Source organism: Trichomycterus rosablanca, chromosome 12 (genome assembly GCF_030014385.1).
Source record: "Trichomycterus rosablanca isolate fTriRos1 chromosome 12, fTriRos1.hap1, whole genome shotgun sequence".
NCBI classification, from domain to species: domain Eukaryota; kingdom Metazoa; phylum Chordata; class Actinopteri; order Siluriformes; family Trichomycteridae; genus Trichomycterus; species Trichomycterus rosablanca.
Genome location: NC_085999.1, coordinates 9,385,079 through 9,413,050, shown reverse-complemented (window position 1 = coordinate 9,413,050; position 27,972 = coordinate 9,385,079). Strand labels below are relative to the sequence as shown.

Below are 27,972 nucleotides of genomic sequence, written 5' to 3'. Positions count from 1 at the left end.
TACTATCCAGTTCTCAAAGCTGTACCATGGAGCAAAGCGCTTAGATAATCCCCCACACATCTTTGCAACTGCTGATGCAGCCTACCAAGGGATGGTGTCCTCCTGCAAGGACCAGGTACTTGTCCACACATACATGTTTTTCTTCTTGACCTACTGAACATGTCAAAAGCAGTTTCTGTATTACCCACAACCAGAATTTTGGATCATTAAATTAGTTTATTTTGCTTTCTGTGGTTTTAGTGTATAATCATTAGTGGGGAGAGTGGAGCAGGCAAAACAGAGAGTGCCCATCTCATCGTCCAGCATCTCACTTTTCTGGGAAAGGTAAGTTGGAGTATACTCTGCCCAGAGTTTTACTTTTTACAAACAGGTTTTCTTACTTTTTATATATTTTTGAAGTGAAATGAAATTAAAAAGGTCAGAGGTCTCGTGGAGCCAAATTTATAAATAAATTAAACCAAAAGTCTTGAGCTTAAACTTTGAAAAATACACAAATATATTCAACATGAAAATAAGTGTATGAAAAGGTTTTTTTTATTTAAATATAATTTTATTTATTATTTAATTTAAATATTTATTTTAATTTTTTATTTTTATTATTTTTTTATTAATTTTTATACTTGAGGTCTTATATTTTCAGTTGCAGATTTTATGTTTTCAGATCTGTAGCAAATCATGATGTTTGTGTAGCTGGCTGATAGCACATCTGAAACTCAAACCCTCATCTCAGTGGTGGTGGGCTAGTGTAATAGACCGCTCTGCCACCCAAGTGCCTTGAATAGATATTGACAACTACATTTGGACATAAAAATCAATTATTTAAATTCCTCTTGATACTAAAATCAACGTTGGTACATGTAATGTTTAACACAAGTTCCCTCTTTTTATTTTAATTCACAGGCAAATAATCGCACTCTTCGAGAAAAGATCCTGCAGGTGAACCCTCTGGTGGAGGCATTTGGTAATGCTTGCACAGCTATTAACGACAACTCCAGTCGTTTTGGAAAGTACCTGGAAATGAGGTTTACACCCACGGGTGCAGTCATGGGTGCTAAGATCTCAGAATACCTACTGGAGAAATCCAGAGTCATCAAGCAGGCCACGTGAGATTTTAGTTTACTGCTACACTTCTACCTAGAGCGTTTTCTAATCTTATTAGCTAAACAGTAGCTATTACACACTGATTCTAAACATTTCTGAGTTTTTCATTTGTTTTTTGTTTCTTTTCTTTGGCAGAGGGGAAAAGAACTTCCACATATTTTATTACATATACGCTGGTCTTTACCATCAAGACAGCCTTAAGAAATACAGATTGCCTGAGAAAACAGCACCCAGGTCAGGTTCTTTGATAGCATATCTGTTCATTTTTCTGCCATTCTGGTATAATTATATAAATTGCATTTATTGAATATGTATGTATGTACACTATATTGACAAAAGTATGGGATCCCCTTTTAATTTTTTAATTCACGTGTTTCAGCCACAACAATTACTAACAGGTGTAATAAATTAGTTATATAAAGAAAATCATACGTTTCCAACTTTGCAGTAACAGTGTAGAGAAGGCCTTTTCCTGTTCCAGCACTCTGTTCCTGTGCACAAGGTCTATAAATACATGAAGAAATGAAGAAAAGCTTGGTTTAAAGAAACTCCAGTGGCCTTATCTCAGTCCTACGGAATAGCTTTGGAATGAACTGGAACATTAATTGAAGCTTTCTTGACTAGGAATGTAACGATACACTCTACCCATGATGCAGTGCGATTCACGATACTGGGTTCATGATACATTTTTTTCCTGGTTTTTTAAACAAAATGAAATTGAAGACAAATTATGATTGTTTCCTTTTATTATTTCTCTTTAAAAAAATAAAATAAAATACTGTATTTGTGCTTATCTTTTATTTATCTAAATAATGAATGCCCTTTTTTTCTGAGGTAGGTACAAACTATGCAAAACAATGCTGCACGTTTCCCTTTTAGTATAAAAAAAAACTGAAATGAAATTTTAAAACAAATCTTACATTATATAAATAAATGAATAATACAAATAAAGAAATAAATTTGACTGGAAAATTCCAAACCTGGCAACCCTGTAATGACGTCAACCAGGCCCTCTGCTGTTTAAAGTGAATATCCATTCATTATACATGTAAACCGATTTGAATCGTTACACTTGTGAATCGATTTTTAACTGTCTTGTGGTGCATCGTTACATCCCTATTCTTAAATAATATCAGCACCCAGTCATACAAAGACTCTTTGGACTAAATGGGCACAAATTCCCACAGACATGCTTTTTGTAAGACAAGAACAGAAAACCTTCTTGGCACCTGGGCACAGTCATGCTGGAACAGGAGAGCAGCAAAATTGGAAGCATATGATTTCCTTTACATAACTGTTTTTTATATAACCTGGTAGCAATTGCTGTGACTGAAACAAATAAATTTGGTTAAAATTATAAGGGGTGTCCCAGTACATACATACATACTTCTTTATTACTTAATTATTCATATATTTGTTTTGTAGATATATTGACAGTGTGAATGGTAGAGTGATGCAGGACATTGTGACCAGCCAGCTGTATAAAGAACAGTTTAATGCAATTCAGGACTGCTTCCGCATTATAGGCTTTTCAGAAGAGGCAAGTATCTTTTAAATTAAAATGTAGCTTGACTGGCTTAATTCATGTGTCCTTCACAAAGACAAATCTGCCTGATTCCAGTCTTGCTGAAAGACCCTCAGATCAGCTCCAGGTGTAGGATTCTCCAGGATTAGGATTCTTCAGGTGTATGTCTAGCCATTAGATAACCAGGTGCTGGGCAAAGCTAAAAAATTGGACTCATCAGAGAAGATGACCACAGTCTGGCTCTACTTTGCTTCGCATTAATAAAGGGCTTTTTGTAGCTATGCACAACTTAAATAAATTTAATTAAAGCTAAATGCTTAGCTTAATGAACAACAGCCTTGCTTTTCTGGAGCATGTTTTGAACTTCCATTTGACCCTTGCTTTTACGTTCTACTTGACGTTATTTTTATGAGCCATCATCTTTAACATTTTAGGGAGGGATGCTTACTGCACACCTCTGCCTGTAAAACCAGAACTGAACCCTTCCTTTTCATTTTTTCCCCATTTTTATAGCATGATCAATAATTATTTTTTATTTTACTTTTGAGATAGTACTAGCACTGTTTTTGCTTAACTCTTCAGGTCCTATTGCAGAGGATAGTGATGATCACAGCAATGGTTTTATACCTTGATTTATACCTTGAGATTTGGTTCAGGTGATCATTTAATCAGTACTTCATTCTGTAAAATGAGATGTGCATGTGTAGCTGAATGAACTGGCTGCCATACAGATGCTGATTTAGGATGCTTATATGCTGTATATAATGACAAATGCCTACAAGCCTTGGCTTTCAAACAGCATCTAAAGACTAAAGTTGTCATTGTTAATGTCCAAGCGAGAAACAGATCATTGTTCTTTAATTAGAAGTTTGAAATTGTTTGTTCTTTTATGTCAATTCTTTATTTTAAATTCTATTTTTTTTCTCACAGGAAGTGAACTCTGTGTACAGAATCTTGGCTGCTATTTTAAACACCGGCAATATTGAGTTTACCTCCATCAGCTCTCAGCACCAGACAGATAAGAGTCAAGTGCCTAACTCAGAGGCCCTGGAGAATGGTGAGAGCTCAGAAATACATGCAGTGGTTTGTAAAAAGCTAATTTTGAAATGTATCACAAAATGATTTTGATTAGTCTGAAAATATGGGGTAGTGGATAGAGCTTTGGGCTATCAGTCAAAAGACTGAGGGTTCGAATCTTAGCTCTGCCACACAGTCATAGACCCTTGAGCAAGGCCTTTAATTCTCTTGACTTCAGGGTGCGGTACAATGGCTGACTCCAAAGAAGCTGGGATTTGTGGAAAACTTTGTACTCTACATGTGTATATTTATATTTGACAAATAAAGGCATTCTATTCTTTTTGTTTTATTCATAATCACCAATGTAAAGTGGTGTGCGCTGTATTGCTCAGTTAATGTTAATATGCTTTCCACTCTTTGTCCATGCAGCGGCTGCTCTGCTGTGTATAGAAGCAGAAGAGCTACAGGAGGCGCTGACCTCTCACTGTGTGGTAACACGTGGAGAGACCATAATCCGAACCAACACAGTCGACAAGGCTACTGATGTGAGGGATGCCATGTCTAAAGCCCTCTACGGACGACTTTTCAGTTGGATAGTAAACCGCATCAACTCCCTCCTTCAGCCCGATGTCAAGAGCTGGTATGACACGTCAAAATTATTTTTGCTGCAAATCATTTGATTAATAAAATAAATCAAATATTTACTTGCTTTAGTAAGTAATATTTACCAGCTTTAGTATCAGGGTTTTTTTGCTCTTGAACTGAACTAAATACAGTAAGTGTATGTAGTTAAATGTACGCTATAACAAATGTTAAACACTTCACATAAACTGTTGATGCATGCTCAATAATCCAGGTACACAAATCCACAAGGTTGAATCAGTTCATCTGGACACAAGTTTGTTGTAGAGATACGTTTCGCCACTCAATCCTAGTAAGGGTCTAGTAAGGAAGAATTATGGACTTCACATAAAGTGTAAGGAGATTTAACTAAATTGTTTGTAGCAAAGTAGTTTGTAATTTTTCATCATTACCAAAAAGCATAAATACTATTACCAATCATTACAAATAGGATCAGGATCTCATGTAAAACTATTGCTTTTTAACAACCTCTTTAAATACTCATCTACATGGCAGGTTGAGAAGGTCCTGGGTACGATCCCCAGGTGGGGCGGTCCAGGTCCTTTCTGTGTGGAGTTTGCATGTTCTCCCTGTGTCTGCGTGGGTTTCCACCGGGTGCTCCAGTTTCCTCACACAGTCCAAAGACATGCAAGTGAGGTGAATTGAAGATACTAAATTGACCATGACTGTGATCGATATAACCCTGTGAATTGATAAATCTTGTGTAACAAGTAACTACCGTTTCTGTCATGAATGTAACCAAAGAGTGTAAAACATGATGTTAAAATCCAAACAAACAAACAAACAAACAAACATAGTTTGACCCATCACACATGTACTGTCATATGACTTTTGCCCTGGCTTATTTATTACATGGTTATGTCAGTCATATGAACGTGGTACAGCACATATTTCCCAGTGATAAGTTTAAGTGTAGAGTCTCTCCATTTTAAAGGTGACCTCCAGTTCAGCCCAGACAAAGTGTAGAATTCTAATTGCCAGAGCAAAAGAAGAAATGCATGATGAATTGGTGCTTTTATAAATTTTTGATATGCTGTTATGTTGAGAAAATTATATTCAGATGATTAAAAAGACTTCAGAAGGAGAGTAAGAGGCAGTTCATTAATGTCTTTGGATATCTGAGTTTGGACATGCCAGATACTCCAGTGCCTCCATTCGGCTTCAATCAATTCAAATACACAAGTTTCAACTCCAATCGTCTGAATTTTTACCTTATTGTTATTAATAACCTCTACTGTAGCAGTAGGTGACCTTTGTGTGTTGGTGAGTTTCTGTGTGTTGCAGTCTTTAGGAGGCTAAAATGAAGTTGAGGTAAAAACTGAGTGAAAATATAGTGAGTACTTTTATCCTAAATGACAATGTCTGTTACTTTCCCTGTAGTGCTACAGAGAGCGGGATGTCTGTGGGCATTCTCGATATCTTCGGCTTTGAGAACTTTAAGAAGAACTCATTTGAGCAGCTGTGCATAAATATTGCCAACGAACAGATCCAGTTCTACTTTAACCAACACATATTTGCCCTTGAGCAGGTAAATGATCATCTGATGCACAAAAGCGAACTTGTTGAGACAGTGAAGGTTTTAATGGCTAAGCGTAGCTTGTTACATGACTTCAGCTCTTCAAAAGTCTTTGCTCGCAGTTGTCTGATTCGCCTCTTTATGAAGCGTCATACATTTTTAATAGGCAAATCTGGACAGGCCAGTCAAGCACACACACTCTGTGTCTACAAAGCCACTCTGTTGTAACGCTTGCAAAATGAGACATGGCATTGTTTTACTGAAAAAAAAAACCCTTCCTGGGAAAAGATGTGCCTTGTTGGCAGCATATGGCTGCGTCCATAATTGCATACTTAAACAGTACGTATTAAATTGGAGGCAGTGCACACTGCTCAGCCGGTAGAGCAGTACACTTTTTCAGTACGCAAGTGTGCAGTATGCATGCAACCTTGGACGTACTACGTCCGCCATCTTACCAACGTCACATGATGCATGCCATCACATCGCCACAGTTATAACAATTTTAAAATCAGAAAAAATTCATTCTGTCGTTCTCCACAAAGCCACTGATAAAGTTGAGGGTTATATGAAATCATTTTTTAATTTTTGTCATTTTTGTCTGTCTTACACTTACAAAACCGACTCTCTGCTTTCCACCATTCATCAGCTCCAGTGAAATTATGGGATAGATTATTGGTCCTGTAGTATGCAGTGTTTTCATACTCAAAAATGCCCGCCCATGCAGTAGGTCATCGGTGTACTTTTCGTGTACTGTTTAATGAATACTATATATTCGGACATACTACTGCTCTCGCGTACTGCTTTCACGTACTGTTGGAAGTATGTGAAGTATGTGATTTCAGATGCAGCTTATGTCTCTTTAAAATCCCAATATACTACTCCTCGTCAGGCGTGTATTCACACATATGCAGGTCACCCATACTGTGGTCACTGATACACCCCATATCATGACACATGTTGTCTTTTACACCTTGATAACAGTGTAGCACACTGAACTTGTCATCCAGTTTTTCCTAAAACTAGTCTAAATGTCTGACCATGACATGTTTCTAATGTCTTTCATCTATCTAAGTTGAACTTGGGCTCAGAGAACTTGTCATTTTTGCGTAGAATTTACATATGGCTTTTTCTTGGCATAATATACTTTCAGGTTGCATTTCTTAAAACAGTTGCAGACTGACAATGGTTTTCCGAAGTACTTTCAAGCCCATGTGGTTATATTTATTTTAGTAGCATGATTTTTTCATGCATTGCCATCTGAGGTCTTGAAGGTCATGCACATTCAACAGTGGTTTTCAACAAAGACTGATTTCTTTCCCTGTATTTACAGAATCTTTTCACAATATTATGTACAGTAGATTGGGAAAAACCTTAATTATTAGAAATATTCTATTTAAAAATCATTTTAAATGGCCGATCAGGTGGCGCAGCAGTAAAAACACACCCTGGAACACCAGAACTGGGTTGCTGTCAGGGTGTGTCTCTCCGTACACAGTGCTGATCCACATTGCACTCGTCAAAGTGTAGGTGACAAAATGCATACGGCTTATATATACAGTATGTATATATATATATATATATATATATATATATATATATATATATATATATATATATATATATATATATATATATATATATATATATATATATATTTTAAACTAATTGACAATTCTCTCACAAAGTTTGGCACTAAGTGGTGAGCCACAACCCATTTTTGCTTGCAAAGACTAAGTTCTTTTAGACCAAATCATGAAACCCTCACCTGTTACCAATTCACCTGCTTAATGTGTAATGTTTCAAAATACTGTAACTTTTCCTCTTATATTTTGCCCCGTCCCATCTTTGCAGGCATCAGTGTTAAATTTTGTTTATATTCACAAAATACAATCAAGTTAATAAAAATAAAAATATTTAAATAATGATCTAAATCCAGATTTTAGAAATGCTATAACCTGGTATAATGATCTTTTAAAGACAGGTTTCATCTATCATATTTAAAAAAATGAAATCAGTTTGATGTAATTATTTGCTGCTACTACTAAATGCACAGAATCGTGCAATAATTCAGTTAGTGACTGATAATGCCAAATGTATTGAGTGCTGTTTGCCGCTGTTGCTTATTATTTTGTCCATTAAGGCTGTGTGCATGTGCGTGTACGTGCAGGACGATGTGTTTGTATAAGCATTTGGACTGGAAGCCTGGCTGCATAATTTGCCTCATTACTATCAGCAGCATTAGTGAGTTTCATTCTAAAACAGAATGAGAAAAAAGTAATACATAGCATCTCCTTAATGATAAACAGCCATCATTGCTCCACCACAGCTCTGATTAAAGCACAAGGAAGAGTGCAAACCACCCACCACCATTTATGCCACAAAGAACTGAGGCTGTTCTAAGAGTGTAAGGGGGTGGGTGTGGGTGTGGGGGAGGGTTGGGTCATCTAGCCCAGTATTAGTATGGTGTTCCTAATAAAGTGTCGTAGTGCATGGAAATACAATGTGTATGAACATTGTGGTCAATTTATACACACACAATTCTGTGGTTTCTGAGGAAATATAACTTAACGGCAAGTATTGCAGGCGGATTTTGGATGGTTGACGAAGCCCTTCAATGCACTGGCATCCTGCTTTGCACCCATTGTTTCCTAGTGAAACCAGACCTGCTGCAACCCTGACCATGATAAAGTGGTTGATGAAAATTAAAAAAACAAAAAAGTATTGCACTAATTTGCTCTATTTCAAATATATTTTAACAGCATAGCATGGCGTTAATAGCATAGCATGAGATCTAGCATGCTATAATGAATTTTATTCTAATGCCTAAATTTTTTCACAAGCGTTTTGCACAAAAAAAGCATTTCTCCCAATGTAGTGTAGTCAGTTTGTCTTCTGCTGCTGGGGATCCCCGATTTTTTGCAGTTGAGGAGGGTATATTGCTGCTCACACCTCTGACGACCCGCGCGCAGCCCTTAACGGAACCCTTTTCCACCCATGCATTCTGCACAGGCGCCTCTATCCACCAATCAGGGTCCTTACACAACGTTTGAAGACCCCGCCCACATATAATGCGGTCATCCCTCCCTGCAGGCGCTGCCAGTTATGCTCGCTAGATGGCACCCAGCCAACCAGTGGCAAGGCCGAGCTCCGAACCGAGGAGATCAGAATCTCGGCGCTGGTGTGCTAGCTGAATATCCCGCTGTGAAAGCAAATTAGTCTCACAGCTAACATTGTGTATATTTTAGATGGAGTATCAGAGTGAGGGAATAGATGCCAGTCTGGTGGAGTATGAAGACAACAGGCCAATATTGGACATGTTTTTGCAGAAGCCAATGGGGCTGCTTTCACTGCTGGATGAGGAAAGCCGCTTCCCTCAAGCCACAGATCAAACCCTAGTTGGTAATACAGCTAGGTTTTACTGTTAACCTTTTTTATTCTGCCTCATATGAATGTTTAACTGAATTTATAAATACAATTATTGATGTCATAATATTACCAGTAAGCCATGTTCTTCTATCTCAAGACAAGTTTGAAGACAATCTACGGTACAAATACTTCTGGAGACCAAAGCGTGTGGAGTTGTGTTTTGGAATTCAGCATTATGCTGGACAGGTAATATGTGTTTACATGCGGTTTGTTTCAAATCAAATCAAGGTTTATTTGTCACATACATAGTCATACACAGTTCAACTGGCAGTGAAATGCTCTTGTGACTGCTCAGCCACAGTAGTTACAAAATAGACTAAATATATATTTATACAAAAAATTGTAATGTTTTAAAATGTAAAGAATGTAGAAAATTTGACAATTTAAAATTGAAATGAAGAATAGAACTTATCATTTAAAAAATAGAAGCAATTTAAAGTGAACCAAGTGTGCAAAAGTGACAAAGAAGTGCAGAAACTTAACATAGTACTGAACATATATTGTGCAACATAATGCTATAGAGATGTGATTACTATACAGAAATACAAATCTATATATACAAATCTTCATATACACATATATATAAAAACGGTATACACGCATATACTTATATACACATACATATATCTATATATATATACACACACATTTATATATACATTTATAATTTAGTCCTGATTGCTATTTTGTTTGTTGTTTTTTTCAAATTGGTCCCAGAACTAATAAATGTTGGGTTTTCTCCGGTAGGTGTTGTACGGTGTGAATGGATTTTTGGAGAAGAACAGAGACACTCTCCCTGCTGACATTGTAGTGGTTTTAAGAACATCTGAGAACAAACTACTGCAGCAGCTCTTCTCCAATCCTCTCACCAAAACTGGTGCGTCTCACAACAATATCCCACATACCACAAAAACAGTTAAGGGTGATTGTGTATTGTTTTTACATGACGAGTGTTACAAAAATTTGTCCTATAATATTTACATTCAAAAACATTCTTTATTATTTTGTTTGGTACTGTTGACACTGTTCTCATCTAGCCACTTTGGGTGACAGCCTGTATTAATATAGAGGAAAATATTGACTGAAAGTTATTACATGCTATTTGTTATATAATTTATTTTCTTAATTAAATTTTTAAGTACCTTATTAATCTGACGTACCTTACCTGGTCACTCATTCAGTCATTTATTCACCCATGTTATTAGGAAAAAGTCTCTTTACAGTAGTGAGTAAAGTTCAGTCACACTGCTGTTTTCATGTTAATGACTGTTTTTATTATGCCATCACAAATTGTCAAGCCGAAATTTCCACTTAAGAAGCCTTTTCTTCTCTTTTTTCTAGTCAATGGTCAGACAATCAATGTTTTACCCATTGTCAAATGCATCACAAAGCAGTTAAAACAGTGTTAATATATTCACCACATTCACAGCATCTCTGCATTATCCTCACACCTCTGTACTGCCTTTCAGGGGTCAGCAATGTCAACAGTCATCTCAGGGTCAGTGAAGTGCTAAGGAGGTCCAACACTTATGGGATTGTAAAACATTGCTGTGTGTAAAGTGCGAGTAAAGATAAAGGGATAATTGGGAAGTGTTATTAGTGACAAGTTGAGATAAGTATCTGTTACATCAATGGTTAAGGTCAGTTCTGGGTCAGCACTTCTTTAGACAGGTCACACAACTGACAAAAGCCTTGCATCAGTTTGTTTTGTGGATGTGTTTGATACCCTGTGTTCATCTGTTTTACACTTTCTTTCTCAGTTTTTGTTGTAAAACTATCAAAATCCTTATTTATCTTTAATGGCTGATATCTTGGTGGAGAAGTAGTACAATCAGGAAATATGAGGATGGAATATTAGATGAACTTGTTTTCTTTTTTACCAAGCTGCTTGTTTTACTTTCCCATTGTCCCGCCCGCTGCAATCCATCATGATTGAAACAAGACGTTGGGGATTCCCCCGTGATACGGTTCTCAGCTCTTATTTAAAACTCTTATAAAGCTCATTTAACTCATATTTTCTTATCATAGTGCTGCTTGTGAGCATATTAATAAACATAGACTAGATAGACAGATGGCTTTAGCTGCTGGATTCAAGTTTAGTTTAATTAAGTTTAGTGTTTAGTCTTTTTTTTGTTTTTAATGCAATGTATCTTTTTCTCCTGATTTTATCGCGTCCAATTTTTACCCAATTGCGTTATGCTTTCTCTCCACTGGTGCTGACCCCCGCCCCGATTGAGAAGAGTAAGACTGACACACGCCCCCTCCGACACATGTGCAGCAGCCGACTGCATCTTTTCACCTGCACGAGGCGAGTTCACATGCCGATCAGCTTTGTGCACAGAGTGTCACACCCTAATCATTGCATTATTCCTCGACTCTGTGCAGACGCCATCAACCAGCCAGCAGAGGTCATAATTCACTCAGTTATGAGGAGTCCCTATACGGCTTATCCTACCCTATGAACAACAGCCAATCATTGTTCATGCAGCTTCCCAGCCCAGCCGAAGGCCGAGCTGAGATTTGATACAATGTATTCAAAATCCCAGCTCTGGTGTGCTAGCGTGTTATACCGCTGTGCCACCTGAGCGGCCTAGTGTTTATTGTTTAACACCATGTCTGCCCTTGGGCCATGTTCATAGCAGGAAATGTTGTGATATGTCTTTTATAGGTCAACAAAAAGGAGGAAAGTCACTATTCTCTTTTATTTAGTGAAGTTGATCTCTGTTGTCTATGTGTTGCTTTAGTTTTGTATTGACAGAAATGTTAGGAATGTCTCTGCTTTTGTGTTGTTGAACAGTTTCTTAATGGTCTCTCCTGTTTAGGTCTGTTGTCTCTCGCAGTCATAAATAACACATTCTAGCATTAAGTGATTGTAATCTGTGTTTGGCCTGCTGCACAATATGGTGCAGCTTCATTTTTTTATCATTAGCGTAGTGTGTCCAGTATGACATCTTGTATACACCGCCTGCTGGATTCAAGTCAGGAAGGTTTATTGTCATTACATCCATGTACAAGTATACAGTGAGATAAAATGCTGTTTCTCCAGGACCATAATGCGACGTATAACAACGTACAGCACATAGAACAACAAAACAGTGCAGGCCCAGATGCTCAGGTATCCATGACCAGTCATCAAGATGGCGGCGCCCTGTTCGGCTGTGGCTGCATGGGCTCGCGACAGTTACGGATTTGTTAACCAAAATACGTCACATAGGATCTCAGAAACAGTAAAAATAGATAGTGTGTTAGTCAAGTCAAGTCAAGTCAGTGTTAGTATATGATCATCAGTAGTTGATACTTTTTACTTATATTTTTAATCCTGTGCTGCCACCTATCACATACTTTAAAATTTAAATCTGTGCTGCTATATAAATAATTGATATATTTTTATATCTAAATTCTGTGATACTATGTATCAATAATTTTCTCGCTTACTCTGTATATTCCGTGCGAGCCAATTGCAACGAAATTTCGTTCTGCGTACACTTGTGTATAATGAATGACAATAAAGTTTGTCTAAGTCTAAGAGTCTGTAAGCAGGGTGAGTGGGGTCATCTGTGATGCTAGTGGTTCTGCAGATGCAGTCATTATAACAGATGTCCTCAGTTTTTGGCGGTAAGATGCCCACAGTCTTTTCAGCTGTCTTCACTAGTGCTTTATGGTCAGAGACTTTGCAGTTCCAGAGCCAGATATTGATTCAAGGTGGTCAGGATGAACTCTATGGTCCCTCTGTAGAACATAGTAGAATGAAAGGAGTCAACGTTTTGGGCTTTGAATGTGCTGAAGTAATGTAGCATATTGTGGGGAATCTAAAGTGAGATTTACATTGATTTTTAATCTACATAGTCAAGGACTGAAGTGAAAACTGATATAGCATTCTTTAGTAATGACACCTAAGCACTTAAGCATGTTTAAATCATCCTCACAACTTTTACCCTTTTAAACTATCTTTGGGTTTGAGATTGGTCCATGTGGCATGGCTTTGTTAAAGGAAATGAGTTTTGTTTGCATGGACAAATTCCCTTAAGGCCCAGTACATCCGTGGTTCAGGCAGATCATCATGTTTGGGTTGGCTGTGTTCTAAACGGCTCTGAGGACGTGTTTATTTTTTAGTAGGACCTTTGTATAGCTTTCATTTAAACAGAGTTTGTTTCACTGGGACATACTTTGGGTTAGATTATGATAGGACTATACAGGCACACAAAAATACACAACAAATTACTGCTGTTTAAAGACTGACTACAGCTTACACTGTACCTCAGTTTAATCATACTGTGCACATGCGGGATCAGGTTAGTCTTGCATATGGTGGTAAACTTTTAAGGCAGTGGATTTAATTTGGTGTCTGCATTTTTTTTTAAATTAGAACAGTTTTTGTAATAAAGAGGCCAATATTTTAACAAGCATCAATAAATGTATGGTTAGAAGAAAATCCATTTTTCTGTTGAAGCGGATCATTTATTCTAAATAACTGATTTTAGAAACTTCTTAGCAATATGTGTGTCTAAAACACCTGTCATAAAACACGTTAGCGTACCAGAGGTGACATTTCGAACTCGTCGGTTCGAAACTCAGCTCTGCCATCCGGCTGGGCTGGGCAGCTATATGAACAACGATTGGCTTGTTGTTCATACAGGGTGGGAAGCCGCATAGGGACTTCATAACTGGTGCAATTACGACCTCTGCTGGCTGGTTGATGGTGCCTGCACAGAGTCGAGGGATAATGTGGACAGGGTGTGGCTCTCCGTACACAAAGCTGATCCGCATATGAACACGCCTCGTGCAGGTGAAAAGATGCAGTCGGCTACTGCACACGTGTCGGAGGGGGCGTGTGACAGTCTCGCTCTCCTGAATCAGCAGTGGGGATCAGCATCAGTAGAGAGGAAGCGTAATGCAGTTGGGTAATTGGATATGAGTAGATTGGGAGGGAAATTGGGGAAAAAAAGAAGGGGTATTCAGATTCTTTGTGTATCATCAAATAGACCCCCATTACACCAAATGTTACATTTTTGACTGGAGCCCTTATATTGCTCTGCCCCTGCCTCGCATCCCATTTATCAGTCCAAAGATTTTACCACTTAGGAGTCCCACTGATCAGATGATAATTGAATGGTGGATCATTCACAGCACAGCAATGACACTAACTTGGTAATGACATGGTATTGTGTGTTGTATTGGTATGAATGTATCAGGTGCAGCAGTGTTGTTAGTAATTCTAATTACTGTTAAAATACTCGCCTCTTTATTCGGAACACATAGCCTGTAAGCAATCAATGTAGCTGTACAGTTAGTCTAGAGCAATTTTTGGGGTACATGGAGGTGAGTGTGTTCGAAAACCAGACAGTATTTTACATCATCCTACAGGAGGCTGTTCAAAATCCTGGATGCCTTAATATGCTCACTAGTAAGGCATCTTAAAATTTCAACGCTATTTTGACTCGAGAACGAGTAAGCAATCCGATGCTGCCTTAGCGGTGGAGGCAATCCCAGCATTCAGTGCGGCACAACTTTTCTCACAGAAAAATAAAAAATATGGTGGACGGTCCGGAGAAACGAGTTATTTTCAAACGTAAATAAATTATTATTGATGTTTAATTTGTATAAACGTGCACAAGTGTTATTTATAAATTCGAGCTTGTCAGCTAATTTAACCATTTTCAGTACACGGAGGGAGATGTTGACATGCTAGCACATTGTGCTACCCCATCCCATTGGTTTGAATGGCATGAGGCTAACTGTGTTAGCTTAGTAAACGAAAACTGATGGAATCGCTGTCTAAATAGTGTGTTCGAATACCATGCCTTATAAGTCAATGACTTATTAGAATCCTCTCTACTTAGGCAGCTGCCTATGTAGGCAGTAAGACAAAAAGGCAGCTCACTAGGTTTTTTGAACACACCCAATGTGTGCATAGCAACAGATGGGCTAAAGTTCATCTGTATGATAGGTGTAGATTTTTAAAAAATCATTAAATAAATAAATAAAGTCTTGAGATAAATAAAGTGCTTGGTGAGTGTGCATTGTAAATAGAAAAAGTACTGCTATCATCTGCAGGTAGCTCAGCACTCTGAGCTTTTTTATTAGGCCTACTTGCTTAATATGGCAACCTGTACTTAATCCATTCAAAAAGCATATCTTTAACAAGAGAAAACTAGCCAGTTTATGTAGTTTAAGCCCAGTCTCATGCTCGTAACAGGTCTGCAGAATCTTTTGCTACTTTTCTGCTGCAATATGGAGAAATCAGTCACACTTTTGTCAGCCACCAGTGCATCTCTTGATAAAGTGAGTCTGTGTCAGGCATCCTAAGCCCATTACAGCATATGCTTGCTCTACTGATAGATCCGGCCTGACAGAAAACATGCTTTTTAAAATGCCTCTGGACTCGGAGCATGGGCTACAGTTGCAAAGGCATCTGGAAGAGGAGGGGAGGCACTGGAACAATCTCATTTGCCTGGGTGCTGACTTGGGTTTTGAAAATAGTTCATATTTATTGAAAAATGACGACAGGGCTTGAGAGGGATCAAGGCCATGAGTGATTGTGTAAGAGAAATCGAGAGTAGTACAGCAGCTCTTTTCGGCAGAAGTCAGCTTGTAAAGGTTGCTGTCTGACAACTTTGATTGTCCCCTGCGTCGACAGCTCGATCCCGGCCTTCTGAAGTACAAGGCGAGCACAGCCTCTGATGAAAGAGAGCAGAGAGGTGTCATATTGAACGAGGGATTGCTTTTTAATCCAGGGCACATTGACTATTCTTGTCAATAGAAATCCAATACAAGTGCCAGCTTGAGATTTTTTTTTCTATAGGAATCTTGCTGGGCTTAATTTTCAAAGTGAATGCACAGATGCCAAGGAAGCGTTTTTTACTGTCTCTCTCTCTTTCTTTCTTACTGTCTCTTCATGTCTTTGTGTTGGCAGCTTTTGCCAGGAGCAGCACACGTGAAGCAGAGATGATGTGTGTCATCCTCTTTCAGAGTTGTTCTTTAAGAGAGAGAATGTCCTAGTGGGGAAAAAAGCACATATAAACTTAGTAGTAGTTGTAGCCTAGCAGTTCTACTGGTCCAGTAATCAGTACTGGTCCAGTAATCAGTAGGTTGCCGGTCCTTGAGCAAGGCCCTTAAATGCTTAGGTTGTACAACTGTCACAACTGTAAGTCGATTTGGATCAAAGGTTCTGCTAAATGCTGAAAATGTAAATGTAAACCTGGTACTCTCTATAACCTCTATATAATTTCCCACCATCTTGACAGTTAACAGCTGTATTGATTATTTAATTTCAATATGTTTTGTTCTTGTTTTAAATGTTATTTGTGACCTGTACCATACTTGGCTTGTCATCCCTAAGACAACATACCTCACCAGACGCATTAATAAATGTATACATAACATCAGGTTTGTAGTATAGTGCATTATGAAAGTATTCAGACCCCCTGTGCACACGGTGTTGTTAATTAGGTTTTTGGATATAATTGCCATTTTACCCAGCAATCTACACTTCATTATCCATATTGATAAGTTGAAAACATGTTTTTCTTTTTAAAAAGATGAATGTCACTGACCGGGAATCCATAGCATGATGCCAACGTCACCATGTTCACTATGAGGATCGTTTTAGCCAGGTCATGTGGAGTTCCGGGCGGCACAGTGGCTAAGTGGGTAGCACTGTCGCCTCACAGGTGCAGTGTGAGGTGGGGTGGGGTGGTGCGGGTCTTTTCTGTGTGGAGTTTGCTTGTTTCCTCCGGGTGGCCCGGTTTCCTCCCACAGTCCAAAAACATGCAAGTGAGGTGAATTGGAGATACAAAATAGTCCATGACTGTGTTCAATATAACCTTGTGAACTGATGAACCGTGTGTAATGAGTAACTACCGTTCCTGTCATGAATGTAACTAAAGTGTAAAACATGACGTTAAAATCCTAATAAACAAACAATCATGTGGAGTTCCTGTTTTTCCCAAACATAGTGTTTGCTGTCTTACACCAAAGAGTTCCATTTATGTCTCATCAGACCAGAGAATCCTTTTGCTCATGTTGTCATATGCTTGCCATGTCTTTCCATGCCACCATAAAGACCTGATTCATGAAATGCATCAGAAATCATTTTCCATTCATGAATCCATTTTACCATTTTAAAATTGTCATACTCCTTGGACTTCATGGTTTGTTTGTTTTTTTGCCCTGACAATGCAGTACAAATTGTGCCCGCCTTTTACAAAAAAACAACAACAACCTGGGCAGCTCTAGCAGAACTTAAATTTTAAATTAGTGTTGTTATAATGGTTTAATCCTACAACTGTGGCACTTTGTTGGAAGACACTGAGTTGTTTAGTTTTATACTATCTGCTTGCTTTATGCACCTATTAGTAGGGAGTGTAGATAAAATAGCCCTATCTGCTTGTTAAAATGGGTTTATGGGGGTACTCCAGTGGCACTACATTCTAATAACGCTATAAAGTCTTAAGTTTGAATCTTACTGGTGTTACCTGTCTGGCCAATTGCTCAGCAAACATAATTGGTCATACCTTGAGAAAAGGGATGCTGGATGGGCAATCACCTTTATAATACTGCCACAGTAACTTGTACTGTCTAGCTAAGGCGCCAGAAAAATGCATAGTACATGCTGGGACCTTTGATCACATGGTATATGTCAGTGCACTCGGAAATATACACATATTTTTTTATGTGACAGGTGGTTGTGGGTTAGTTCTGTTTTGTTCTTGTAGTAAACATCTTCATCTACCTGTGTGTGCCTATGAAATGTGCAAAAACAAAATGACATGCTGCATGCTGCATGTATTTATATATAAATTCTGCCCTCCGTTCCTTTTCAAGAAAATGGCCTGTGATCCTATTGTACCAAGTAGGCATCTTTTCCAGGGACTTGACCAGTGTCCTCTCAATGGCCAGCAAATAGCTGTCAATCAAAACGGGATTCAGCCTTTCGACTGATCCTCCAATCATCTTGCAGAAGCTCCGCGTCCAGACCCGCCCACAGCTCCATTCACCCCAGAGACGCTCAGCGTCCGGGGCCGGGACAAAATCGTGGCATTTATCCAATGACCGGCAAGTTTCGAAGCAATGAAAAAAACTGTTCCATGCAGTTCCGTTGAAGTGAATAGACGCTCAGCTCCTACGGGCAAATGCATTAACGCTATGGGAATGTATGAGAAGTTAACAAAATCGAGTCAGACGATTTGTGATAAGTAGCTGATTCTGAACAAACTCGTCTTCGAGATGAACGTGTTCTAACGCATTTGTAGTCAATGAAATGTTAACACAACTGTACATATTTGACCATTTAATTTTTGACATTTTAGGGGAAGCTGAGCTTCCCTTGCAGTCTTGGAGAAATCGCCACTGGTTTTCATATATACTTATACACATGTAAAGTACAATAAATTATTTTTCCACATACCCCAGCTTGTTTGGCAGCTTGGGGTCAGAGTGCAAGGTCAGCCATTGTACTTTGCCCCTGGAGCAGACAGGGTTAAGGACCTTGTTCAAGTGCTCAACAGTGGCTGCAAAGCAGAGCCTGGATTTGAACTGACAATCTTTCGACTGATAGCCCAAAGCTCTGCACTAGGCTACCACTGTCCCAAGGTTTGGTGTTTATGCACCAAAACAGCACAGTTATACAGTACACATGATAATAGTAGCTATTTAGTGCATTTGCCTTTGATACATTGAGTCACATTTAGCTTTTTTAATTTACAATATTTGTTTAGAATATATGTGCACTTTCATCCTTTACTACTGTGTGTTTACTACCGGCTGCCTTGGACAGCTGAGAACCTCCTACTGCTTTGTTAAACCATGAAAGCTCTGTGCTTTCTGATGTTCATTTCAGGCTGTTCTCTCACACACTTCTGAGAAGGCAGAATGCAACCTTCAGCCTGAGTAGCAGCTTAAGCTCTTTGGACTTAAAAGTGAAGTTTAAGTTGACGTTGACTTGAGAACTGCTGACATGAGTGACTCGACTACAATACTGTAATGGAAGAAACCTGGATCTATTATAAAATCTGTCTGTGTTCATTTTATGTTTCCTTTTCTAAAATCTGTACCCTTGCATTAAATGGCATCTACCGTGTTTGCTTTGTAAAGTATACAGTGCTACCAGCCCAAATTCCTTAAAACTCCACGTATACATATAAGCACCCAGACTCTTTGGGTTAGTACCGCTTTCCATTTTTGCGGTGGGTATTTTTCTAAAGGTGTGTGGCACATCTGTGCTGCTATTGTTTATTCATGCTGTGGAGCCTTTGAAACGTGTTAAAATGCTTTCCACTCATTATAAAACTCCTGCCACCCATGGATTAGCACTTTGATGTCACCAATCCTGCTTCAAAGGCTGCTTTCAGTACCATTAATCAGAGTTTAGCCTCTGAAGACACAGCCAGAAAAAACATTTGGACATCTTGCGCAGAAACTTTGGAAACCTTCAGACTGTTGTACATATGCTACAGTGGGACTCGGTATCCTGTAGAACATTGTATTCAGTGTTAATGCATGTGTATGTATGATGAGGGTTAAAAAGAATAATGTTATGCTTTAGGGTTTCCTGTATCTAATGTATGTATAAATATATCCAGTGTGCATAATTCATTTACATTATTTTTAAGTTATCAAACGTAATGTGTAAATTTTCCTGTTGCTCCTGTCAAATTTTACTGTTGCTACATATAAGGATGAGCCATAACATTAAAACCAACCAACCAATATGCTATCAAATCAGCTCTAACCCATCGAGACATGGACTCCACACCACAATACATTTGAAGAAGTCCTGGGGTATTTGGTTCCAGGATTTTACCAGCAGGTCCTTCCACTTCTATACATTGTAAAGTAAATTGTCCTGAAAGTGTATCCTGGTGCCTGCTTATCCAGGGGTAAATTACACACATGCCCAGCTGTCCTTATGATTTTGAAGAAAACAGGAATCATCTCACCAGACAACTTTCTTCTATTGCTCCGTTGTCCAGTTCTGATGCTTGCATGCCTATTTTTGGTGCTTTCAACAGTGGACAGTCCATTTTCTTGAAAATGATGAGAGCGCAGCTCCCCTGGGTGAAGTTTTATCCAAAAAGATCCACAATTTTGTCCAAAGGTCCACAAAGATTATGTTGCCTTACACCAAGAGGATCATACAGGTCTGAAGGTTTGATCCCTACAGTAAGTTTGGCTCTGTTATCCTGCTAGATGCACTCTGCAGAAATGGTTTGGTTCCAGTGTTATCCTTTTAAGAAAATGTCACTATAAGTCAATACAAAGTTTTTTTGTCAGTGTGATTGAACACCTAACAGAACATTTAGAACACCACCGCTATTCAGAGTGAAGAAATGGTGTAGTATTCCTCCATTACAGAGACAGCTGTACCAAAAGCATTCTAGTGGCCCTACACCTTACTTGAACATTTAGATTTTTTTCAATAATCTGTCACCATCTAGATTATTGGTTGTTAATATGTGCTGGTCTGTAATTACGTTTTAGGTAACCTGGCCACATCCAGAGCCAGAGTCACTGCAGCCTCACGATCTCTACCTCCTCAGCTCAGCACAGGATGCAGCAAGGTATTTAAAATCAAATCATTTACATTTTACATTTATATTATGTACACCATGTACATTTACCATGTTTTCTGAGATATGCTACATGACTACTCTATACAAAAGTACATGAACTCCATTTCTAATTGGTGAGTTTGGTTATTTCAGCCACACCAATTGCTAACAGGTGCAGAAAGTCAAATATGCAACTGCGCAATCTCCATAGTTCATAGTTTAAACTGGTCATACTAAAGAGCTCTGTGACATAATAATAATTCTCTATCATATAGTAACATTACAGACAGTTTGCTTCCAGCTTTTCAGGGCAGTTCGGGGAATTCATGTTTCTGGTTTAGTATGGAAAGGCCTTTGTCCAGAGTTGCAGAGTTTGGTGTGAAATAACTTGACTGGCTTGCACAGAGACCTTAATCTCACCCGTAAATGAAAGAAAATCCATCCAGTCATTTTTTTTCTAAATCTAATTGGACAACCTTGAATTGGAGAGTGGAAGCTGGTGTAGCAGCAAGTGGTTACTGGTTTGATTTTTAGAGGTCCATATACAGTATGTTTGACTATTGAGTGTACTCAATGTTATTTCTTTATTTAATTTAAAACATTTATTTGTTATAACATTCTGCGAATGGTGTGATGTTTTCAACAAACAACTTAGCCTACTGTACTTTTTGTACTGCATTGTGACATTATTTCTAACACAATTTCTTTTTATTACAACTTTACCTACCTGCACCTTTCACCTGTCTTTTCTCTCTTTCATCTTTGTTTCCAAATGACTGCCCTACTCTCAGTCTCTTAAATATTGGTCAAAGGTAAGACTTTATATCTATTCAGAGCCTCCTAAATTTGCCTGCACTCTGCTTTTCTTTTCTTAGTTTCTGTGTGTGTATGTGTGTGTTTATTACAGATCTAGGTATACATAGGTTGTTGGTATATGTCTGTAACCTTTGTTAGCTAGTCTGCACTCTATTTCTTGAAATAACAATCAAAACTAAACTCCTTAATTTTATTATTTTTTATTATTATTACTGTTATTATTATAACTTAAAATACACATACCAAATCCCATTTTATTAATATGCTTATTGTTATTACTGCTATTATGTATATAGTACTATGTACATAGATATAATTCCATATATGTAAATAGCTATAGTTTTAATTATATATTAATATTACTCATAGAATATGTAACTTTACTGATATTCTCTGTTTTGTTGCACAATGCTACTATTTGCACTTCTGGTAGATGCTAACTGCATTTTGTTGCCTTGCAATAAAATGCAGCAATGACAATAAAGTTGAATCTATCTATCTATCTATCTATCTATCTATCTATCTATCTATCTATCTATCTATCTATCTATCTATCTATCTATCTGTCTATCTATCTATCTGTCTATCTGTCTATCTGTCTATCTGTCTATCTATCTATCTATCTATCTATCTATCTATCTATCTATCTATCTATCTATCTATCTATCTAATTTACTCAAAGCTGTCATTAGATCATTTAGCCCTGGGACTTATCTTATATGATGTACAGGTATATAATTCATTCTTTTTTGTGGTTTTGGTGCATAAAACTTCAGGTCTGCGTTCCAGAGATTAGGAAGTCCTTTCATTTTTTCAACCAACTTTGTAGCTTTTAGCCCAGCTACCATCATTTATGAGAGCGTGTTCACTTTTGCTTTAATAAATATTGTAGTATTCTTTGTAGTATACTTTACAAACAGCTACAGTGACAGATGAAAAGCTTTACTGAAAGTTACAAGCAAAGCCAGAAGTGGGACAGATGTAGAAGAGAGAGCTTGTTAAAGCATTCATACAGAAACATGCCTTTTTTCCCTTTTATCTCTCACTGACACGTTGGACATTGCCAGCTGTCAATTACAGAATGTAGGTCCTCTGAGAAAAATTCAGGGCACACCTTTCTCCCCTGCTCAGATAAAATAAAGTATTAAGATATGCACTTTGCTGTATAGATCTACCATCAAATATTTATCAGATCATTAAATTTGATGAGTCCAGAAGCAAAGATGGCTGTTAGGAAGATCATATTGTGTTCTTGTTAAAACACTGTTAAAAGCAGCAGCTCCAAACAGATGACCAGGTTCATTATGGAAAGGACCCTGAAGTATTAATGCTACCTTAGGAAGCCTGAACTGCTCCCACGCATATGCTGTTGTTTTTAAATGTTTATTCCCCTGCAAGGTACAGACTATGAGGACAGTATTAATGTAATCTCGATTTAATAGCAGACACCACTCTTTTATGGGACATTTGCAGTTCCAGAGGGGAGACAGATTTAGCCATGTGTTAAACACATCCACGTACAGTACATAAAATTATTCTGATATTGGACCTTTGTGGATTTTGAATGCATGGGAATAAAAACCACATCTATTTTAATCAGCTTTAAATGTTTAAATTTGGGCTATAAGGTTTTGTATAGTCTCTTTTATTGCCAGTACCTTCAGCAAGTCACAAAAATTACAATCATCAATTTATATACATACATACAAATACATACAAATTATATTTTATAGATTCCTTGGGACATTTTTTACTGTTATATTTGGCTATATAGTACAATCATGTAAAACACGAAAGAAAAAAAATAAATGAAATTATTAAGACACTAGCATCCATGATCTGTAGCATCCATAGCAATTACTCCCCTGACCTCGAGCTTCAAAGACTCCTCAATTATCTAGTGTTTCAATAGGGAGTTCCATCTGCATTAAATCTCTATCTTAAGGCCGTAGCCATGAACTAAACATGGAAGGGTGGTTCCTGTCATTCTAAAACAAGGTCATGTCAACAACTGATGGGAACACTGACAGATCCTAACATTATGCAAAGCTATTGAGTGGAATATGTTTATTTATCATTATATCAGTTTATACCAGTAGATGGGGGCATTTTTAGCATATCTGAATATTGGAAATGTACCCTTTCCCAGTGTATATTGTGATTACGGCCTTGCTCTATCTGCAAATAGGAATATTAATAGGTTATTCAATAGAACAGTTTGGTAATATGGTTTGGGCACACTTGACAATGAATCAATACAAAGTCACTTGATCAATATTATGAAACAGTTTTGTTTTAGTGGGAGTGGTGTATTTCAGAAGATGTAGGCTTCACAACAAAAGCTGTAAAATATATTAAATATCTTTTTTTTTTTTTATGTGTTTTGTGGCTTTACATAGTCTCACAGACTCAGAGAAACTATGCCAATGTATGTGGCACTGTAAAGCAATATAAAGTTGTATAATAAAGTGTGTGGTAATAATTTTAGGTGGACACCATGGAGATAATGAGACATCCGGAGGAGACTACTAACATGAGAAGACAGACAGTAGCGTCCTACTTCAGAGTGAGTTTTAGGCCATTATAACATGTTTTCATTTTCCAAATCAGGGCTTTCCAACTCCAGCTTTGCAGACCCACTGTTTTATAGACTTTTAACTCATGAAAAGTTTTGAAATTATCTTACAGGCTAGATTAGGTGGGTCAAAAGCAAAGAAGACAAAGAAAACACAGGCAAAAATTCTAAATGACAAACAATTTTTCAGCTTTACCAGCATTATAAATACGATGATATGCCAATTTAAATAATTATGTGATTTGGAAATGCTTTGTCATCTTCTATTATGTGAAGTTTTAAATGTGCTTGGCTGTGCTTGGCTTGAAGTAAATTAAATAAAGCGTTCCTGACCTGAGCATTTCTTCTTAAGGGTATTCATATTAAATATAAAAAAATATTTAGCTTAATCAACCTTTCAAAAGGTCATTTTTGCCATACTGCAGAGCCCAGCACAATACTAAGAGAAACTCAGCATCATTGTAGTTTTGACAAATCTTTCCCATATGTATTGCTTACTCTGTTATATAATGTAAATTGTGGCTGATTGTATGTTCTCCAGTATTCTCTGATGGATCTGCTGTCCAAGATGGTATCAGGGACGCCTCACTTTGTACGATGCATTAAGCCTAACGATGATAGGCAGGCATTGCAATTTTGTACAGAGCGTGTGTTGGTGCAGCTGCGCTACACTGGCATTCTAGAGACCGTCAATATCCGGCGCCAGGGCTTTTCTCACCGCATCATTTTTGAGGACTTTGTTAAGAGGTAAAGCACTGAGCCACTCAGAAACACCCAAACAACAATGCCACATCACACAAAACAGGATAGAGTAAGTGGAACAGATTCAGTAATGTGGAGTAATTATTGGGATAACATTGCATGGTGGCGTAGTGGGTTGCACTGTCGCCTCATAGCAAGAAGGTCCTGGGTTTGATCCCCCGGTGGGGCAGTCTGGGTCCTTTCTGTGTGAAGTTTACATGTTCTCCCCATGTGGGTTTCCTCCGGGTGTTCCAGGTTTCCTCACACAGTCCAAAAACATGCAGGTGAATTGAAGATGCAAAACTTGTGAACTGACCAATCTTGTGTAACGAGTAACTACCTGCCCTATCATGAATGTAACCAAGTGTGTAAAACATGACGTTAAAATCCTAATAAATAAATAAATTTAACCTATTTAACCTGCTGTAGCGCATTGTGGGATATTTGTAAACCAAACATATTTTATACAACAGTTGAAGCTCAAAGCTCACATGTACGTAATTGCAGTCTTAGGATTTAAGTGGTTTTGTAGCTGTGAATGAATGACTTAAACACATACTTCTTTATAATGTCCAGATGATCAGATGTAATCCAAGAGGTTACTTTGCAAGAAAGTAGCCCAGATGCAGGATATTTAAAGACTAATTCTGCAAGGGAGAAATACCTGCAAATAGTTAAACAGCTCAAGAGTTGTTTATTACCAGGTAAAGAGTCGTAATAAGGAATCATCTTAAATAAATCAGAAGTAGATTACTCAGTTATGATTACAGTAAATGGGCACAAATTGCCACAGACACACAACAAAATCTTCTGGAAAGCCTATGCAGAAGAGCACAGGCTGGTATAGCTGCAAAGAGAAGTGGAAGGCAATGCCCATAAATTTAAAATAGGATTTCTGACAAACCTATGATCAAGTGTTGACATACTTTTGACCATATGATGAAGTTTTCATTACTGCAAAGTCGTAACCATTTACATCATCCTCAGTTTTAGATTAGTGTATTTTTAGCCATTTGCTATTCTGAAAAGTTGGACTCTTAACTGTAATTAACCAAAGCTTGTAAGCAGCGTGTATGGAGTCCTCTGTCCTCTTAACTCCTGTTAGTCTATTACTAGGTTAGATATATTAAAATTGTACTTGGTTAGTGTATGTGTTTGCCCTGTGATGGACTGGTGACCTCTCCATTGTGTTTCCTATCTTTTGCCCAGTGAATGCAACCCACTGCAACCGTAAATAGGATAAAGCGGTGGTAAAACAGGCAATTAATTAATTTATTTTATTTACTAAAAGTTCAGGGGTGCTTTAATTGAATGGACTGACTTTTTTGAGAAAACTAAATTGACTTTAGGTTACAATCTCTGTTCTCACTGTTTATCTCATTTAACTTCCTCACTCGGTCCAAAGAGAGAACTGGCATTTGGGTCATCACTTTTACATTAGCATCTCACACAGTTTTACTTTCCTCAAAACAAACTCCAGCTGCTTTTCCTTCTATTTCTTGTCATCTTTTAGATCAGAGGACTGTCCTGGTTAAACATTCCCCCTGGGCTCGCACTGTCTTTCACGGTCCTTTATCATTTGTGATCATTTATTTCAACATTTATTGGATTTAGTTTTACTTCAACCATAGCTGTGGATGAACGGCTATGATACAAACTAGCTTTAATTTGGATGACCTTATCAAAGCTTCCTCTGAAGTCATGAAGGAGTCTTTTTGTGTCCTCCATCAAAGAAATAACAGGTATCAACATGCATTAATATGAAAGGCCATGGGCAGTATTGAATCAAAGAGATATTTCCTTCTGGAAACACAATAGTTGTTATCTTCCTTACTGAAGCGGCCAAACACACAGGATCAGCACGCTCTTAAAAGCCTTGATGTCTCTAAACAAGAGGACCTGCTGGGGCTCCTGCTGCCCGAGTCAATGACAAGATGACACGGTGTGCAAGAGTTAACAAGGGTTAACGTCCTCAGCTTTGAATTTTATAGACTTCTGATAACAGATATACTCTGATTTCTGGATGTGGTACGTGTCTCTATTTTCATAATGCAGCCAGGGCCTGATTGTGCCAATAAGGGGTCCTGAACAATATTGTGCACTTTATTTTGATTATCCTTGCAATCTGATACACCTCCACATACCAATTTTGACCACAAAATTTGAACTTCTGTTAAATTATAACAGTGGGTAGCACTGTCGCCTCACAGCAAGAAGGTCCTGGGTTCGATCCCCAGATGGGGCGGCCGGGTCCTTTCTGTGTGGAGTTTGCATGTTCTCCCCGTGTCTGCGTGGGATTACTCCGGGTGCTCCGGTTTCCTCCCACAATCCAAAGACATGCAAGTGAGGTAAATTGGAGACACTAAATTGTCCATGACTCTGTTCGATATAACTTTGTGTGAGCTGATGAACCTTGTGTAAAGAGTAACTGCAGATCCTGTCATGAATGTGGCCAAGGTGTAAAACATGACGTGAAAATCCTAATAAACAAACAAACTGTTAAATTATAACAAGAAAGAAGCATAAAAGCTATTGTGCAACCAGTAAACCAGGTAAAAAAATTACTTATCTTATAATTCTAATAATCCCAAATAATTCTAACTTATTGAACAACATTTTAATGTGTTGCATGTCACAAATAAATACTCTGTTCCTTACATATTATTATATAAATCAGTCTCATAAGTAATAATGATTGTCTGTAAACAGGGCTAGTTTGACTGCATTCATTAATAAAAATCCACAGAGAGCACTGAACAGATCCCATGAAGTACATTATAGATTATCGCTAGTCAGAAAGCAACTCTGTGTCTCAAGAACCTCTGTTAAAACTGTCAAGTAAAAAGTACATAGAACATGTGTCTTGTTTTACCCAATGTTTTCCGGGTGGTGCCATACTTACCTCAGCCTTTACCATCAACAGTAGTTAGTTAAAATAGATGCATAAATAAATAGATTGGTCTACATCATGTTCATTAATCATGCTAAATTAAATATGCCAAATACACCGACTTGGCATAACTTTATGACCACTGACAGGTGAAGTAAATAACACTGATTATCT

General features: G+C 37.9%; 1 protein-coding gene across 1 annotated transcript in view; it reads left to right on the top strand.

Moving 5' to 3' along the window:
• The window catches only part of myo3b (myosin IIIB), a 95,520-nt gene that overhangs the window by 40,812 nt on the left and 26,736 nt on the right, over positions 1-27,972 (top strand). Inside the window, exons 14-28 of the mRNA XM_063006671.1 lie at positions 11-115; positions 241-324; positions 901-1,103; positions 1,237-1,335; positions 2,527-2,641; positions 3,557-3,683; positions 4,073-4,283; positions 5,666-5,813; positions 9,047-9,200; positions 9,325-9,413; positions 9,975-10,104; positions 20,706-20,785; positions 21,568-21,588; positions 24,081-24,158; positions 24,709-24,914. Of these exons, the coding sequence (XP_062862741.1) occupies positions 11-115; positions 241-324; positions 901-1,103; positions 1,237-1,335; positions 2,527-2,641; positions 3,557-3,683; positions 4,073-4,283; positions 5,666-5,813; positions 9,047-9,200; positions 9,325-9,413; positions 9,975-10,104; positions 20,706-20,785; positions 21,568-21,588; positions 24,081-24,158; positions 24,709-24,914 (1,850 nt within the window). The remainder of the gene's footprint in view (positions 1-10; positions 116-240; positions 325-900; positions 1,104-1,236; positions 1,336-2,526; positions 2,642-3,556; positions 3,684-4,072; positions 4,284-5,665; positions 5,814-9,046; positions 9,201-9,324; positions 9,414-9,974; positions 10,105-20,705; positions 20,786-21,567; positions 21,589-24,080; positions 24,159-24,708; positions 24,915-27,972) is intronic.